General features: G+C 44.4%; 1 protein-coding gene and 1 pseudogene across 1 annotated transcript in view; one reads left to right on the top strand and one right to left on the bottom strand.

The window, feature by feature from the left end:
* The first annotated feature begins 358 nt into the window (after positions 1-358).
* LOC114616814 lies at positions 359-777 on the top strand (annotated as a pseudogene).
* A 6,817-nt stretch (positions 778-7,594) lies between these two features.
* Positions 7,595-15,893, bottom strand: part of LOC114616881 (N-acetyltransferase family 8 member 3-like) — a 10,766-nt gene continuing 2,467 nt past the window's right edge. Inside the window, exons 2-3 of the mRNA XM_028762374.1 lie at positions 9,179-9,346; positions 7,595-8,590 (exon numbers count right to left, since the gene is read on the bottom strand). Coding sequence (XP_028618207.1) covers positions 7,840-8,520 — 681 coding nt within the window. The 5' untranslated portion in view covers positions 8,521-8,590; positions 9,179-9,346 and the 3' untranslated portion in view covers positions 7,595-7,839. The remainder of the gene's footprint in view (positions 8,591-9,178; positions 9,347-15,893) is intronic.

The raw sequence follows: 15,893 nt of genomic DNA, 5'->3' as shown, positions 1-15,893 counted from the left end.
AGCCATGACTGAACAGTTGAGAAGGAGTCACAGAAAGCCTGTACAGAAGGGCAGGTAGCTCTACTGGAGTGCAGGGGATGTTCTGTATATCAAACCTACAGATGTCTCTCTTTAATAGGTGGATGTGCTTTTAAAAAAAAAAGTCAAAACTATAGACAATAAGCGAGGGCTCTGGATCCATGCTTGTGTTCGTGCGTAGGGGGTGGGGTGGGGGAAGGAAGCTATCTGGCCCCAAGAGATCCTGCAGGGAACCATGGGAATCCCAGCACGGGGTTGCTCAGCCCCCTGGAACAGCAGGCCTGGACATGCCAGATCGACATAATCCAGGAGCACAGAGGGTTAGGTGGGCAGTGAAGGGATGCCTGGAGTTATTGTAAAAGACATTAACCAGCAGGAATTTGTCAGAGCTCTGGCAGCCTTCCTCAAAATGTCTGGGAAGCTGAAAGTCCCTGTATGGGTGGACACAGTCAAGCAGGCCAAAAATGAAGAGCTTGCCCCATATGATAACTGGTTCTACACACGAGCTGCTTCCCAACATGACACCTGGTTGGTTCCATGATCAAGATCTATGGAGGACAACAGAGAAACAGTGTCAGGCCCAGCCACTTCAGTAGAGGCTCCGGAGTGTGGCCTGTCTGATCCCAGCACGGGGAGCCCTGGAGAGGCTGAAAATGGTGAGAAAGGACCAAGATGGAGACCCACAAGCTAACACCTCAGAGACAGAGAGATCTAGACAGGCTCACTGGACAGGTGGCAGCTGCCAACAAGAAGCATTAGAACAAAAGATGATTAGGTTAATAAATTGCCACATTCATTAAAAAAAATCAAAACTAGAGCTTAGTAGATGTCTCATTCAGTAAACTGCTTCCATATAGTATGAGGACCCAAGTTTAGCTCCCAGCACCTACATAAAAAACTGAAGCACTATTTGCTGTAATCCGTGCTAGGGAGGTGACAGGCATATCCCAGGAGCTTGATGGCCAGCACACCTAGATTAGCTCCAGGTTTGGTGAGAGATTCTGTCCAAATAATAACAACAACAATAATAATAATAATAGCAACAACAACAATAATAATGAAGTAGATGACTGGAGAGGTGGCTCAGTGACTAAGCACACGATGCCCTTCCAGAGGAGCCATGTTTCATTGCCAGTAACAATGTGGCAGCTCACAACTGTCTGTAACTCCACTCTCGGAGGATCCAACACCTCTGGCCTCCAGGAGCACTGCTTGTACATTATGCACAAATATACACACAGGCAAACACCCATGCACATAAAAATAAAGGTTAAAAATATTTTTGAGAATCACAAGAGTTTAGTTAACAAGTTTCATATGAAAATGTACGTGACTTGACGTTACATCATTGCCAAACAGGCCCAATGAGGGGGGATATGAACTCCTCCACTGAACGGCCATCGCTTACATCTCTAGCATAAATATGACCATCAATCACAAGAATTCTCTTTTTTGTTTCTTAGTCCTCACAGCCAAGAGCACACTCACCTGATTCTGCTCATCTCTATGAGGCAAGTGCTTGTAGCAACCTGTGCCCCTCCCTCCTTCACACAGAGCTGAATTAAGATGCAACAGAGAGGGGACATTAACTGATAAGAGAAGAGACACACTTTAACTTTTTCCTGCAATGTCTTTATTTAATCCGAGCTCTGTGCAGATGGCCCACAGAAGCCTTATCCCACTGTTTTGTCTAATCAGGCTGATTGTAAAGCTCTATCTAGCCTTCTACGAGGCCACAAATCTCTACTAGCTCTACAATTGTTCCTAAAACAAACTTGCTTTAATAATGCCCACGTTAGCTTCTTCTTTTGTTAAAGATAATATTTCACTGTGTTGCTAAAGCTGACTGACTATCGTTGGCCTAGAATTACAACCATGTAGTCATACTGGGAAAGTTTAAACTGTCTGCCTACTGAATACATCCACATTGATTTTGTTCAAAAGATTAACCAGGGCTGGAGAGAGAGCTCAGCAATGAAGAACACTTGTTACTCTTCTGGAGAACTTGGATTCGATTCCCAGCACCCCAAATGATGGCTTACAACAGTTCCGGGGGATCTGACACCTTATTCAGACCTTCTTTTGACACAAAACCCACAGCTCTTGTCTTAAAGGACTATGAGGTAGTTTATTCTGGAGCCATTTGGGATGACCATGGCCTGAAACACCAATTTAGGTGTTTCCATATTTGTAATATGGAATATTACATATTTGTAATATTATTATGTAATAAATTTATTATGTAATATGTAATAAATATTCCATATTTGTAATATGGAATTCCAAATTCCATATTACAAAAGGGAAGCAATTTATGGAACTTTTATAGTTTTCCATAATAAAGAAAGCAATTTTAAAATACATAGGTGGGTATATCAGAGAAGCAGGTTTAGGGTAGTGGGTTGAAGCTTAACTATAGGTCCAAGACATTCTGGTAGCATTCTTAGCTTTTGGGTTAGGGAAAGCTAGTGGTCTGGTAAGTTAATAGATTCTAGAAGGTTTTTATCTACAAGCCACAAAATGTTAGTTCCAAACAGGGGAACAAGGGATGGCTGTTCTGGGACTAGAACTATCCCAAGATAAGGAAACTAGCCTTCAGATTTACAACACTCCAGTATCTACACAGGACTGAAATTCTAATCTGTCAGTCAGTTTGTAGACACAGCTTCTTTTCAGGAGTTTTCATTCACAGCCCTCATGTGCTGCACTTACACACATACAGGCAAAACACCCTTACACATAAGGTAAAAGAAAATAAATTCATAATAACAGCAGTTAACTGGCTTATCATGCATGTTCAAAGTAGCTCCCAGATGTGCTCTCTGTCTAATAACTTTAGTTTAAAACTCACTGTGTCTCTATTTTATTTTAAGTGTGTATTTCTTTTTCATAGACTTAGCAAATATTTCCCTGTTTTCAAAATAAATGAATTCTTGTCAAACAGTAGATGGCAATGGCAGAATCTACCAGCAGATGAATGGATAAAATATGGCTTATACATTCTCAGGCCAGGGAATAATAGCCCTTCTGCATGTATATTTGTGTACATTGTATTTGTGTGTATGTGTGTGTGTGAGCCAGAAGTTAACATTGGCTATTATAGTGGTTTGAATGAGAATGCCCCCCCACAGGCACATATATTTAAATGCTTGGTCCTCAGTTGGTAGAACTGCTTGGGAAGGATTAGGAGGTGTGGCCTTGCAGGAGGAGGTGTGTCCCTGAGGGTGGGCTTTGAGGTATCAAAATCCCAGGACATTCTCAGTTATCTCTTTCTCTCTCTCTGCCTCCTACATTTTGGATAAGTATGTAAGCTCTCAGCTACTGCTCTATCACCATGCTTGACTGTCTGCTTCTAGACTCTCTGTCAGGATAGTCATGGACTCTCACGCTCAGGGAGTGTAAGCCCCAGTAAACTTCTGTAAGCTGCCTTGGTCGTGGTGTTTTGTCACAGCAATAGCTGGCTTCCTCAGTCTCTTTTCAGCTTTTATTACTGATTTGGCTGTTTACCTGTCTAGCTTGCTCTTAGAATCCCCCAAAACCTGAAATTATTCACCATGCCCACCCAGCCTCTCGGTGGGTGCTAAAAATTCAAATTCTAGTCTTCAGGTTAAAAAACACAGTAGAGAGCCAGGCATGGTGCTGTACAACTTTCATCCCAGTGTTTGGGAGTCAGAAGCAGAGTTGAGGGGTAGCCTGGTCTATATAGCCAGCTTCAGAAAAGCTGTGGCTACATGTACATGACAGGCTTGTACCAGGGTCTATATTTAATCCACAGTAACACACACACATACACCTATATACACACACACATCCAGAAGAAAAATTTGATGTCTGCTACAACATATATGATCCTCAAAAACACTACACTAAGTGAAGTGAAAGAATTCAGACACAAAAGACAAAAGGGCAAGAACTCTATGATTCCACTCACATGGGATACAGACAAGGCACATTCATAAAGGTAGCAGGAAGCAGACATTAACAAGGGCTGAGTGAGGAGGAGCTGGAGTTATCTATTGTACAATGCCCACAGATGAAAAATAGACAGTGGGGATAATTGCATTTTACTACAAATGTAATTAGTAACACCAAACTACACAATTAAAAATGTTGTGGCAGTGGTGTGGGTGAGGGAAAAATGCCCTTCTCCCCCTCATCCCTTGTTGCCTGCAGCAGGCAGGTGGATGAACTGGTCCCAAGGTCATGAGAGCTGGAGAGCTGACCCTACTCCTCACCGGCTGCACCACTTGGAAGAGCTGGCCCTGCACCTCAGTTGGGCAGCACATTAGAGTTAGCTCTGGTGGGAAAGGTGCCAGTGAGCAAACCCCCAGTGTATGAGAATTGGGGAGCGGACCTTTCCCTCTATTGGCTGAGGCATTGGGTGAGCTAGCCTGGACAGTATCGGAGAGCTTTCCTTGGTGGTGTGGGCAAAGGAGAGCTGGCTGGCTGAGCAACTCAGCTGCCTCACAGGCCCATACTGAGGGCTTCTAGTTGGCCCACTTGAACATCTACCTCATCTTTGAACTGCAGATTGAAAGCTATAGGACCTCCATGACACAGGACAACAACAGGATATCTGAGAGGAGTCCCCATGAGGATCCAATATTGATGGTGTAGCAGAAGCCAGAGGCCTTCAATGACTCATTGCAATGAACATTTGCAAGGAAAGATGTGTGGGCAAGGGGCTATACTGTGTGACACACTGTGACATACCATACCACAGCTTCCATAACAAGATTTTTTTAAAATTCTATCTTTTTTTCTTCTGTGGGGAGGTTGCAAGGCAGAAGGCAGATATGAAGGAATGGAGAGATAGTAGGACTGAAAAGTTTACAAAAAAATATCTTAGCAGGGAAAGGCATGTACTACCAAGTCTGACAGCATGAGTTTGATCCCCTGACCCACAACTGTGGAAGGAGAGAACTGATTCCCACAAATTGTTCTCTGACCTCCACACAAACACATATTTATACACACAGAGAAAATAAATAAATATATAAATAAAAAATAAATAAAGCAACCCAGGTGGTGGTGGTAACTCCTTTAATCCCTACAGACCCAGGCAGATAGCCCACTGTGAGTTCAAGGATAGTTTGGTCTATAGAGCATGTTCCAGAACAGCCAGGCTACACAGATAAACCCTGTTTTGAAACCTACCCCCAAAATGTAAAAACAAAAAAAAACCCATTGCGGGGCTGGTGAGATGGCTCAGTGGTTAAGAGCACTGACTGCTCTTCCAGAGGTCATGAGTTCAAATCCCAGCAACCACATGGTGGCTCACAACCATCTGCAATGAGATCTGATGCCCTCTTGTGGGGTGTCTGAAGACAGCTACAGTGTACTTATAATAAATAAATAAATAAAGTTAAAAAAAAAAAAACCCATTGTGTACTATGTACATTTGCCATAATTTTTAAAATGAGAAGAGAGGAAAGCAAGCAGGAAACAGGAAGTTTGAGGGAGGCCAGGCTGGCAGACTTCAATTGTGTACACCTACGTCCTCAAGTGTGCTTATGTGTGTGCCCAGGTGAATAAATGTGTTTAGAAAGTAAAAACCAAATTGAAAAAAATAGGCTGTACTAATAACCTATTACCTTGTGGCTCACTTCCACTATGTCTTATTTATAGGACATAGACACAAAACATAATAGGAAATATTTTTACTTAGAGAGGCTCACAGTTTGAGGGTACAGTCCACGATTGAGGAAAAGCATGAGGCAGAAGCATGACGCTGCTGGTTATATTCCATCTATACTTAGGAATCAGTGACAAGCCCTGACCTGAGAAATATTAATGTCTTTACATGTCTACCATTTTCAGAATAAAATCTTGTTCTTTAAATTAGAAAAATTATTATTAGCTGAAGGAACAGGAGGTCTGAAAGCCACAGTCCAGGGTTTCTTGCTGCTGGATCCGAGTCACTAACCTCTAAAATTATCCTGGCTCATGCCCTATTTCTTCCTGCCTTTTGGAAAACCGTCAGTCTTCTACCTTCTATGAGCATAAACTAATCCTTGTACAAATCATAAGTCTACATTTTGCCATTCTATGGAATCCCCCAAATTCATGGGCTTGCTTGAGTTTCTGCCTACTCCGATTCTGTTAGAAGCAACCCTTCCATCCATACCTGAAGATTTTGGGTTCCTAAGACAAGTGCTAAACATCATGTGTTCCTCTACAGGGTGTCAAACTGGCCAGGAAGACCCTCAGAGCCTCTGGCACCACTGGAGTTGAGGTTTAGAATGGTGCATTCCACTTTCTTGAGCCTATGTGACTGCAGGTGACACAGCAGCAGCCCCCGCATAGAACTCAAGCAAGAGCTGGGCAGCTGAGCCAGTAAAGTGATCTGAGTTTGACCCCTAAGCCTCAGATTTCCAGAACCTACATAAAAAAGCTGGGTGTGGGGGCTTGTGTTTGTAATCTTAGCAGGGGGAACCAAGATGAATGAATGGATCCTGGGGCTAGCTGGCCAGCCAGTTCCTGCCAGTGAGAAACACTGTCTCAAAAACATTTGAGGTTGAGTTCTGGCATATTTGCACGAGCACACATGCACACACATGCACATGCACACACACATGAGAGAGAGAGCAAGCACACGTGTTTGCATGCATACATATGCCTCCCTCGACAGCATTGATCTCTTTAACTACTTGTGAACTTGAGAGTTTTAGACATCTCTATAGGCTTCTTTCATTTTCCAATTACTGGGAGAAAACATTTACAATGTTGAAAGTTAACCATTTTATTTTAAAAATTATTATTATTAAGATAGGTTTCATTATGTAGCTCTTGCTGGCCTAGAATTTGCTATGTAGATGAGCAAATATGCTATGTGGTCTTGAAACTCATAGATAGCCCCCCGCCTCACCTCTGCCTTCTGAGTGCTGGGATTAAAGGCATGCAGATACTTGGAGTTAACTATTTTTAAATACACAAGGTGGTGGTATTTTTTTTTATAACATTTGCACTGCTGTTAAAATACTGTCACAATCCTAAGACATCGAGGCTTACAGGAGCACATTCAGGCCAGACGCACTTAGGGAAATCAGGTATCCCAGAGCAGTGTGGACAGAACGAAGTTGTGCCCGGGGTTATGTACGGTAACCTTCCTGATCCTATAGCTAGTCTTGGCTACAGGAACACTTCATGTCCAGCCTATCTCAAGGCATGCATGCTGCTCCAGAAGACCGAGTTCACTCAGCTCCCAAAGGGTGGGAACAATCTCGAAGACACCCTGTACTCCACCCCCACCCACTCTCCTAACCTTGTGCAGAAGCAGTTGAACATGCTGCCTGGCTAGTCACAGGGCCACAGCCTGCCCCTTGGTTCTGTGACTGCAGTCCCTCTACGACAGAGGTGGGTGAGTTTCCACCCAAGTCTTGGATGTTTCTGCACGTGACACCTTCAGGGTTTGAGAAAGGTCTTCACTTCCTCATGCTTTTGCTTTTGTGACTCTATAAAAACCTCAAGCCCTGCCTGAGCCAGTCTGCTAGAATGACATAATATGCTTCAGCCAAGCCAAGGTGTCCTGAGACCCTGACAGCTGTCCTGCCAAGCTCAGTAGATGAGCCAAAGATTCACAAGCTATGTAAAATTTTATTATTTTGTGTTACTTTTTATACATGACTGTAGTGTTAGCAAAAGGGATGCCTCAGAAAGCATGGCTAACACAGAGTAGCCATTGTCCCAACCCCAACCCCAAACACATTTATTCAGATGTACTTAAGAGAAAGGGCTAGTGGTTTGCACCTGAAGTAGCTGGATTTGCTTGTTACTATTACAGAAGCAATTAGATCCTGATTGATGCCCACAGGAGAGGGCTCAAAGGTCCCCTTCTGGAGAAGCGAGGCAATACTTAAAGTGTATCATTGGAGATTTCCTTAGTCTGGAGATAAAGGTGAAGAAGGTCTCGCCAGTCTTCTGGAAGCCCATGCCCTGATACAGAGCTAGGGCTGCATACTGCAACATGCTGGTGGCGAGGACAACTTCACTGAAGCCCTGAGCCTGTGCAAACTGGAGGACAGTCCTGACCAGAGCTTTCCCTATGCCCTCTCTTCGGTGTTCCAAGGACACAGAGAGGTGACGTAGCCTCAGTTGCTTCTTCTGCAGGAGGGGCTCGTTCACTGGCAGAGCAGCCACTATGCCCACCGTCTGACCTCCAGACTCAGCTACCCAGAAGCAGGAGTAACGAGAACTCAAGTAGGTTCCGGTGATGTCAGCCATGTCTGTGTGCAAACACATTGTCATATACTTTTCCCAAGTGTATTTTGCAAGGAGCCACAGGGCGGCAAAGAAGGTAAGAATGGACAGAAGAACCAGAAGCCAGGAGCCTGAGACCAAGAATAGAGCAAAAAGGACCCCGAGTAGGAACAGGAGGGTTCGAGGCAACAGCAGCATGTGGCGGAAGGTGGCAGGTATGTGCTCCTCCATGCCTCTGCGGAACAAATCCACCACACTCCTGTGGTCGCTGTCCTGGTATTTCCTGATACGATAAGGAGCCATCAGACTTCTGAGTCTCAGATCTCAAAGGCCAAAGACACAGCTACTTCTGACTGTGTGTTTTCCTGTAACTCTGAAGAAGAGAAAAGAAACCATGTAAGTCCCCCAGCCAAGTTCCCAGCTTGCCGTTAACCTGCTTAAGCGTGTGTGTGTGTGTGTGTGTGTGTGTGTGTGTGTGTGTGTGTGACCTAAGAGAAAAACCGTCACAGGGAGAAAGCATAAGGCCAGACACACTGGTTAAAATATTATTTTCTCTGCCTGTCTGGATGTGTGACACTGGCCATGTCACTTAATCTCTCTGGACCTGTCTCTTCACCTGCGGAACATGGTAAAGAAACACTTGCCTTCTTGACTCCCCTAGAAGCACTGGTGGCCCCCTTCACTTCTACCCTCCTGGCCCTATTACTGGCTCTCTAAATTTCTTAGAGCACTGAGATAATACCCTGTGTCAGCCAGATCTCCATGTTGAGCCCCTTTGATCACTCTTTCTCTAGAGTGTGCATATTGCAAATCCAGGATTTCCAAGAACAAGTTTCAACAAAGCCATTTTCCCTGAACTCTGAACATTTAGACTTTTGAGAAAACATGAACAAGAAGGTCATGTTACTCCAGACAAATGCAGAGACACCCCCACCTCAACCTTGCCCCCAAATATACTCACCTACTTCCTCAGAGCTAAGGGTCTAGATGGGACTCAATGCCGTGCTTGTGACTGATCGTGAAGCTAATCTGTGACCTTCCATTTATTGAAGTAGCAACCTTGGTAGAAACCTCATTGGCTGGAAGCTGGATGTTTGATAATTATAAACCACAGAGCCAAGAAGCTGGGCTGTGAAGAGGGACATTCAGATCTAGTCAATTTTGTGACCTCCACAGAATGAGCCTGAAAGGGAATCAGAATCTGAGACGGCTCGGGGGTCATAACCATCATGGCGGAAGGCCTACACCTCACCTCCGTGTCCCCTCCAGGGGTATTAGTCTCTCCTGGCACTCTTGCCCCTCTCTGAGGCCCCTCTGCTTCCTGCTTCCCTGCTAGTTGAGCCCAGGGATTCTGACCCTCCCCCTGAGCTCACTGGTCACACGGAGGAATATACATTTACTATCTTCAGAACAAGATCCTTCATTGGTGGGCTTCTCCCTGCCCAGGCTGCACTTGCCTCCTTTTCTAATGGTTCCTAGTGGTCTTCACTGATTTCTCCATCCCTTCCTCAGCTATATGTTGATGGTACCAAGCTGCATGAGTCTTCTGAGGCCCCCACACTTAGAAAGACACCCTTCTATGTAAAAATGTCCCTGTGGCAGAGGCCCACTTATGCCCTCAGCTCATGGCTTTCTGCCTATGGTGAAGCCAGTATTTGTAGCATTTAGCTCTGTGTGTGTGTGGGGGGGGGGGTGGACTAAGCTAGGATCACCCCTGCCTACTCACAGAGCTAGACCCACAAGCAGAGGCTTATTCTCCAAATACAATCCTGTTCAGTGGGGAATCTCAGAGCATTGAAATAAAGTATGTGTTACTGCACATGGGGCCAACTTTCCAGGAGCTGGTGCAAATAAAGAAGAAGGCTTACATAACATTCTTACATAACCTCTCTTGGCAACAAAGATGGAAATCCAGAGGGATCACGGATCAGCAACCAGAGCAGCAACACTCCCACCATGAACTAGGTACAGGATTGTGGTGACCTTGTGGCAACATGTGGTTCTAGTTCGGTCTTCAGTAAGTTTGGCTAGCTTTGGGGCACACACCTTCCAGATCTCTCCTGTATGACCAAGCAGCTTGCTTTGCCAACTCATTCATCTGGGAAGGATCTGACTGAAGTGAGCTTGGGTAGATTAGGATAGCCCACACATCCGTGTCCTTGTGCACGGTTCAGTGGAGTGGAGGATATTCCCAGAGATGTGGGCTGAGGACAGACTTCAGTGCCTGTCCATCCTCAGCCCTTGCAGTCTGGCCCTCAGCCTCAGTTTCCAGAGTGGAAGCGTCCAGGCAAACTCCTTCCAGACTGGGACAGAATCCATCTGGAAGAAGCTGGCCAACCAGGCCTCCCTTCCTCCTGGGGGGTGATAAATTCTTTCTGGCCTGAGTTTCTAATGACCTGGAGTTGATGATTAGTGTGGGGATAACCCCCTTGGGGGAGTTTGGGATTTCTAAGCAAAGCAGGGAGAGTGCAAAGGTCTTGTGCTTTCTTGATGCTGAAAGCAGCCTCAGCACCCACTTGCTCTGCCGAGTGCTGAATTCACAGTTCTTAGTTTCAAGTTGTCATGCCCCCTAACTCCAGGCAGATTCCAGGTCTCTACTGAAGTTGCCGGTTTGTCTGTGCCAAATTTCTGGATTCATTTTCTTTGTTGTCATTTTCCTCAAGAGCTGTGATACTAAAAAATCTGATCCTGTTTTATTGATTGCTGGTTTGAACTCCAAAAAATGGGTTCTCTTTCCATCCTGAAATTGTGGGTTCAATAAGAAGGCTGAGTGTTGGTTGAGCAGTGATTTACTTGCATTCTTGGCCAAAAGCAGAAGTAGGAGATGCTACCAAATCTACCTCTCTACTCACTGTCATCTGTAGTGGAGAGTATAAAATAAAACTGAAGGCGGGGTAGCCTAGAGAAGAGATGGGAAATCACATCTTCTTGGGGATGAGTAGAGATTTTCCCAGAATTCACACACCACGTCTGTCCCCTCTTTATACAATTCTTTCTTTTTCTCATTATGGCAATGGTAAGTGTCTTGGGGTGGCTGGGGTGGCATCAGAATGCAAGTACCTTACGATGAAGCTATAGATGTCTGGTGCGTACTCTGGCAGCCTTTCTAGTTTCATTTCTGATTATTCTGGAAACAAACATGTAGTCTTTTCTAGACAAGACTCTAGAAAAGCTCTTTTGTTTCCAGTAGTGACAAGAGAAAACTTTAACCCTCTGTTTTCTGCTCATATTTTTACAGGTGGGGTCAAAGTGGCAGCTCCCAGTGGGCCTTGACACTCTCACGGGAGCCTTAAGAATACTGCACCCACAGTGTGCTCTCTCTAATCTCATTGATCATGGATGTGAATTTAGATTCTTCTAAATTGTTTTCTTGTTTACAATGACAAAACCTATAAAATGTAAGTTAACATTTTCACAATGTGAAACTTCGTAGCATTTTGCCTATTGACAATGCTTTGGCAGCTGACATTTATCAAGGGCTAAACATACTTATAAAAGCAGTGGTTTTCTACTTGACAGTTTGGAACTATATAACCTTGTCTCGACTGTGTACAGCCCTTCCCATGATGCATCTGATTTTAGACATACACAATCAATTATGTAATTAGAGAGTTTATCTCTAAAAGTTCACTTACATGACATTGTTTGTCTTCCTATACGTGTACCCAAAACCACTCTAGGCTGTATTGACACCCTCTCCCTTATACAGGCGATATCTCAGGATATACCACAGTGGGACGTATCCACAAAAGTGAACTCATTAGCAAATGTTAGGGGTATTGGAATTTATTGTATCACTTAGAGTGAGGAATATATTCATCCCAATGGGAGTAGGGGTGTTAGGTTGCCACATTTGTTGTTAGGAGAGGACAAACATGCAGAGTACATGCAGGTGCGGGTCCCACATCGTCAAGGGCATTGTTAGAAGGAAGACGTATGTGTAGTCCAAGCCAAGTGGAGTCTCACGTTGGTAAGCTGTTCTCTATGCTTACCGCCTCAATAGAAATGATCATAGAAAAACTTGTCATGACTCTCTTGGTGCTGGATGCCCCACTAATAGGACTGTTTTCCAAAGACTTAAGAAACAAGTTAAGTCAGCAGAGCCCTTATGGACAGTATGGGGCTTCAGTAGCTTTCCTGGGCACCCTGGTAGGTCATGATCTTTACACGCTAGAAGAGGTTTTGGTGGATCTGAATGGTTTAAACTGGCTTGTAAATGAGAATCATAAAGAAATCAGGAAATGATCAAGGAAAGGGAAATCAGATAAGAGACTGTCTTGATTGGTTGAATATAAATATGGAAGGACTTGTGTTAAGTTGGAACATGTAACGAAAATGTTGACCAAAAAGAAGCTATGTTTGTGAGCTTCTGGAAGGCCTTCAAGTTGTATCCTGGCAGGTAGCTCAAGACAGCCATGCTGAGTTTGATAGGGGTAGAGATGCAAGGTAGCCCCAGGAGAGGTCCTGCAACACACACACACACACACACACACACACACACACACACACACACACTTCTGCTACTAAACTCAACATTGCTCTTTTGAGCAAACAATTGATAAAAAGCAATGAGGTGTTTTGTTTATTTGTTTGTTTTTGTTGTTGAGTTTTTGTTTTTGAGACATGGTTTTTCTGTGTAATAGTCCTGGCTGTCCAAAACTCACTGTGTAGACGAGGCTGGCCTTGAACTCACAGCTTCTGATTCTGCCTCCTGACTTCTGGGATTAAAGGCGTGCACCACCACACCTAGCTGCAATAAGGTATTTTTACGTTGTCTTAAACCATATGAAATGTTTGAATAACTGACTTAGTTGTTGACTCATGTAAAGGGTACTGGAATGTATGTATGCATGTATGTATGTATGCATGTATGTATGTATGTATGATTTATTTATTTATTGAAACTTTCTTAGAAGGATGGCGGTGAACCTTCAGAGGCCTTGCACATCTGCTGTGGGCAAAGCTTTGTCAAATAGATCTGCATTTGAGTGTCTTAATTTTTTTTTAAGTATCTGGAAGAACAAGGACAAAAGAAGTAAAATAACTTCAATGAAGGTACCTGTGTGGGTGAAAAAGACACTGCCAGTAGCCACACGGTTATTGAGTAAAGACCCCAGTGTGAGGAATGGCTTATCTTCCTAAAAGTTGTTGGCTAGGGAAGTCTCATTTCCTATGCAAGACAGGTATTAGGAACTGGAGAGATGGCTTAGGTGTTAAGAGCACTTGTTCTTACAGAGGACCTGGGTTCTGTATTAGTACCCATAATGCAGCTCACAACTTTTTCTGACCTCTGAGACACCAGACACACATACGGTACACGTACATACATGAAGGCAAAACAATGCCATAAAAATAGATAATCTAAGAATGTTTTTAAGAAATAGGCTATTGTGATTGCTGTTTGTTGGGTGACAGAAGTGATGGCAAGCCACCACGGATGGCTATGCTGGATGGTTTCATTACAGAACATGGAGAATAAGGCTGAGACTAAGTTAAAAACTCCCTCCCTTCTAGATTTCATTTCCAGAGCCAAACTGCTATGCAGGCTGCTGGAGGATTATTATTTTTTTTTCGAGACAGGGTTTCTCTGTGTGGCCCTGGCTGTCCTGGAACTCACTCGGTAGACCAGGCTAGCCTCGAACTCAGAAATCCGCCTGCCTCTGCCTCCCAAGTGCTGAGATTAAAGACGTGCGCCACCATCGCCCGGCAAGGATTATTGTTAACAATAATTCTATAATCTAAAAATCAAGATAGACTTGATGGTATGCTGGCTAGTGCTATGTCAACTTGACACAAGCTGTAGTCATCTGAGAGGAGAGAACCTCTACTGAGAAAATGCCTCCATGAGATTAGGCTGTAGGCCGACAAGCCTATGAGGCATTTTCTTAATTAGTGATTGATGGAGGAGAGTCCAACCCGTTATGGATGGCCCCATCCCTGGGCTGGTGGTCCTGGAATCTAGATGAAAGCAGACTGAGCAAGCCATAGGGAGCAAGTCTGTAAGCAGCATTCCTCCATGGCCTCTGCATCAGCCCCTGCCTCCCGGTTCCAGCCACATCAGTGGATTTCCTGCCTTGGCTTCCCTCAATGGACTATGATATGTAAGCCAAATAAACTCTTTCCCCCTCTAGTTGCTTTTGGTCATGGCATTTTGTCACAGCAATAGTAACCCTAACTGGACAATGTGATAGTGCCACAGTTGTTATTTACATTTTCTGATTGTATTTAAGACATACTTCACAAGAGAGAACTCACATCTGGCAGTATCTGGCTGGAAAGGTTGACTGGATCAGTCATTGAAGGGACTCTGGCTAGCTCAAGCATGGCAAACATGGCTCTGGCTGGCCTTGCCCTTCTCCCCCATTCTTTCTGCCTTGCTAAAAACCATTAGATTACATTTCTAAAACTAGCCACCAAGGTCTAGTTCCTTATTTGGCCACTTCCTCCTTCTGAGGCTGACTACCAAGGTCCAGTTATCCAAGTATTGAAGTTCATATTGAAGTCCAGTAATCAAAAGCCCCCTTTGGCTCACCTAATTAACAAGTCTGATTACAATTAAACACCTCATCCTAACACAGGGTTTCTCCTTTTACCTTTATAAACTGCCATTTGCCTGTGGGCCATGTCTGTCTCCTCTCTATCCAAAGGCAGTCCTTTGTCCCATCCCCCCCTCCCACTGGGACAGATACCCATTACCCCTCCCCTTGCCCTTTGCCCCCTTTCTTTCCAGTCCTCTGTTCCCTTCCCCTTCTCCCCAGTTCTCTCTCTTCTCTCTCTCTCTCTCTCTCTCTCTCTCTCTCTCTCTCTCTCTCTCTTTCGAGATAGGGTTTCTCTGTATAGCCCTGGCTGTCCTGGAACTCACTCTGTAGACTAGGCTGGCCTCAAACTCAGAAATCCACCTGCCTCTGCCTCCCAACTACTGGGATTAAAGGCAAATGCCACCACTGCCTGGCTCTGTCTTTGTCTCTTATTCCCTGCCCTTTGTCCCTCTGAAGCAAATAAATCTTTGTGCTGAGAACTTGGTCCTTGGGTGTCCTGAGCCAACTCTCAAGTTTCTTACAGTCATAGACTCTAGAAAGTCTATTGTTGTTGTTAAGTGGATGTTGTATAAGTCACCTTCTAAACATTTCTGTTTATACCCATAGACATCTGAGGCTGTTACGCACGGTTGTGGAAAGAGAGGTTTGTTTTGTTGTTGTTGTTTGTTTTTTTGTAGTAGTCTTAGTAGGCAGTGGTTACAGTGGAGACTCATAACCAGTCAAACAACAGAAAATATGTATCTTTTGCTGTAGCCTGTTCTGTTGACATTTCTATCACCCTATATGTGCCTCAAGAAACATTAAGGAAGAGTGAGCTGAAAGAAATTACGGTGTGAAGGGATGTAATATTGTGTAGCCCTTCCTTCCAGATTGAAATATTTTCTTATGAAGACAAAGGGAGGCTCAGGAAACTCCTAAGGTTCATGGGACTCCCCCAGTGTTTAGACTAGCAGTTAACAGTCATTGCTAGGGAGAAGGCTCTTTAACGCAGGGTGTGTTGAAGACCCCAGAGATGAAGCACATATAACATGTTACCTGTGTAGAGCTGGCTTTTGGTTACCATGCTGTCTGAATCTTCTTCCTATGTGCCCACCAGAACCCCTCACGGGTGCTCCCAGTGCCCACCAGAACCCCTCA

Source organism: Grammomys surdaster, unplaced genomic scaffold (genome assembly GCF_004785775.1).
Source record: "Grammomys surdaster isolate TR1022 unplaced genomic scaffold, NIH_TR_1.0 133, whole genome shotgun sequence".
NCBI lineage: Eukaryota > Metazoa > Chordata > Mammalia > Rodentia > Muridae > Grammomys > Grammomys surdaster.
The sequence above is the reverse complement of the archived record's forward strand: the minus strand, read 5'-3'. Positions and strand labels throughout refer to the sequence as shown.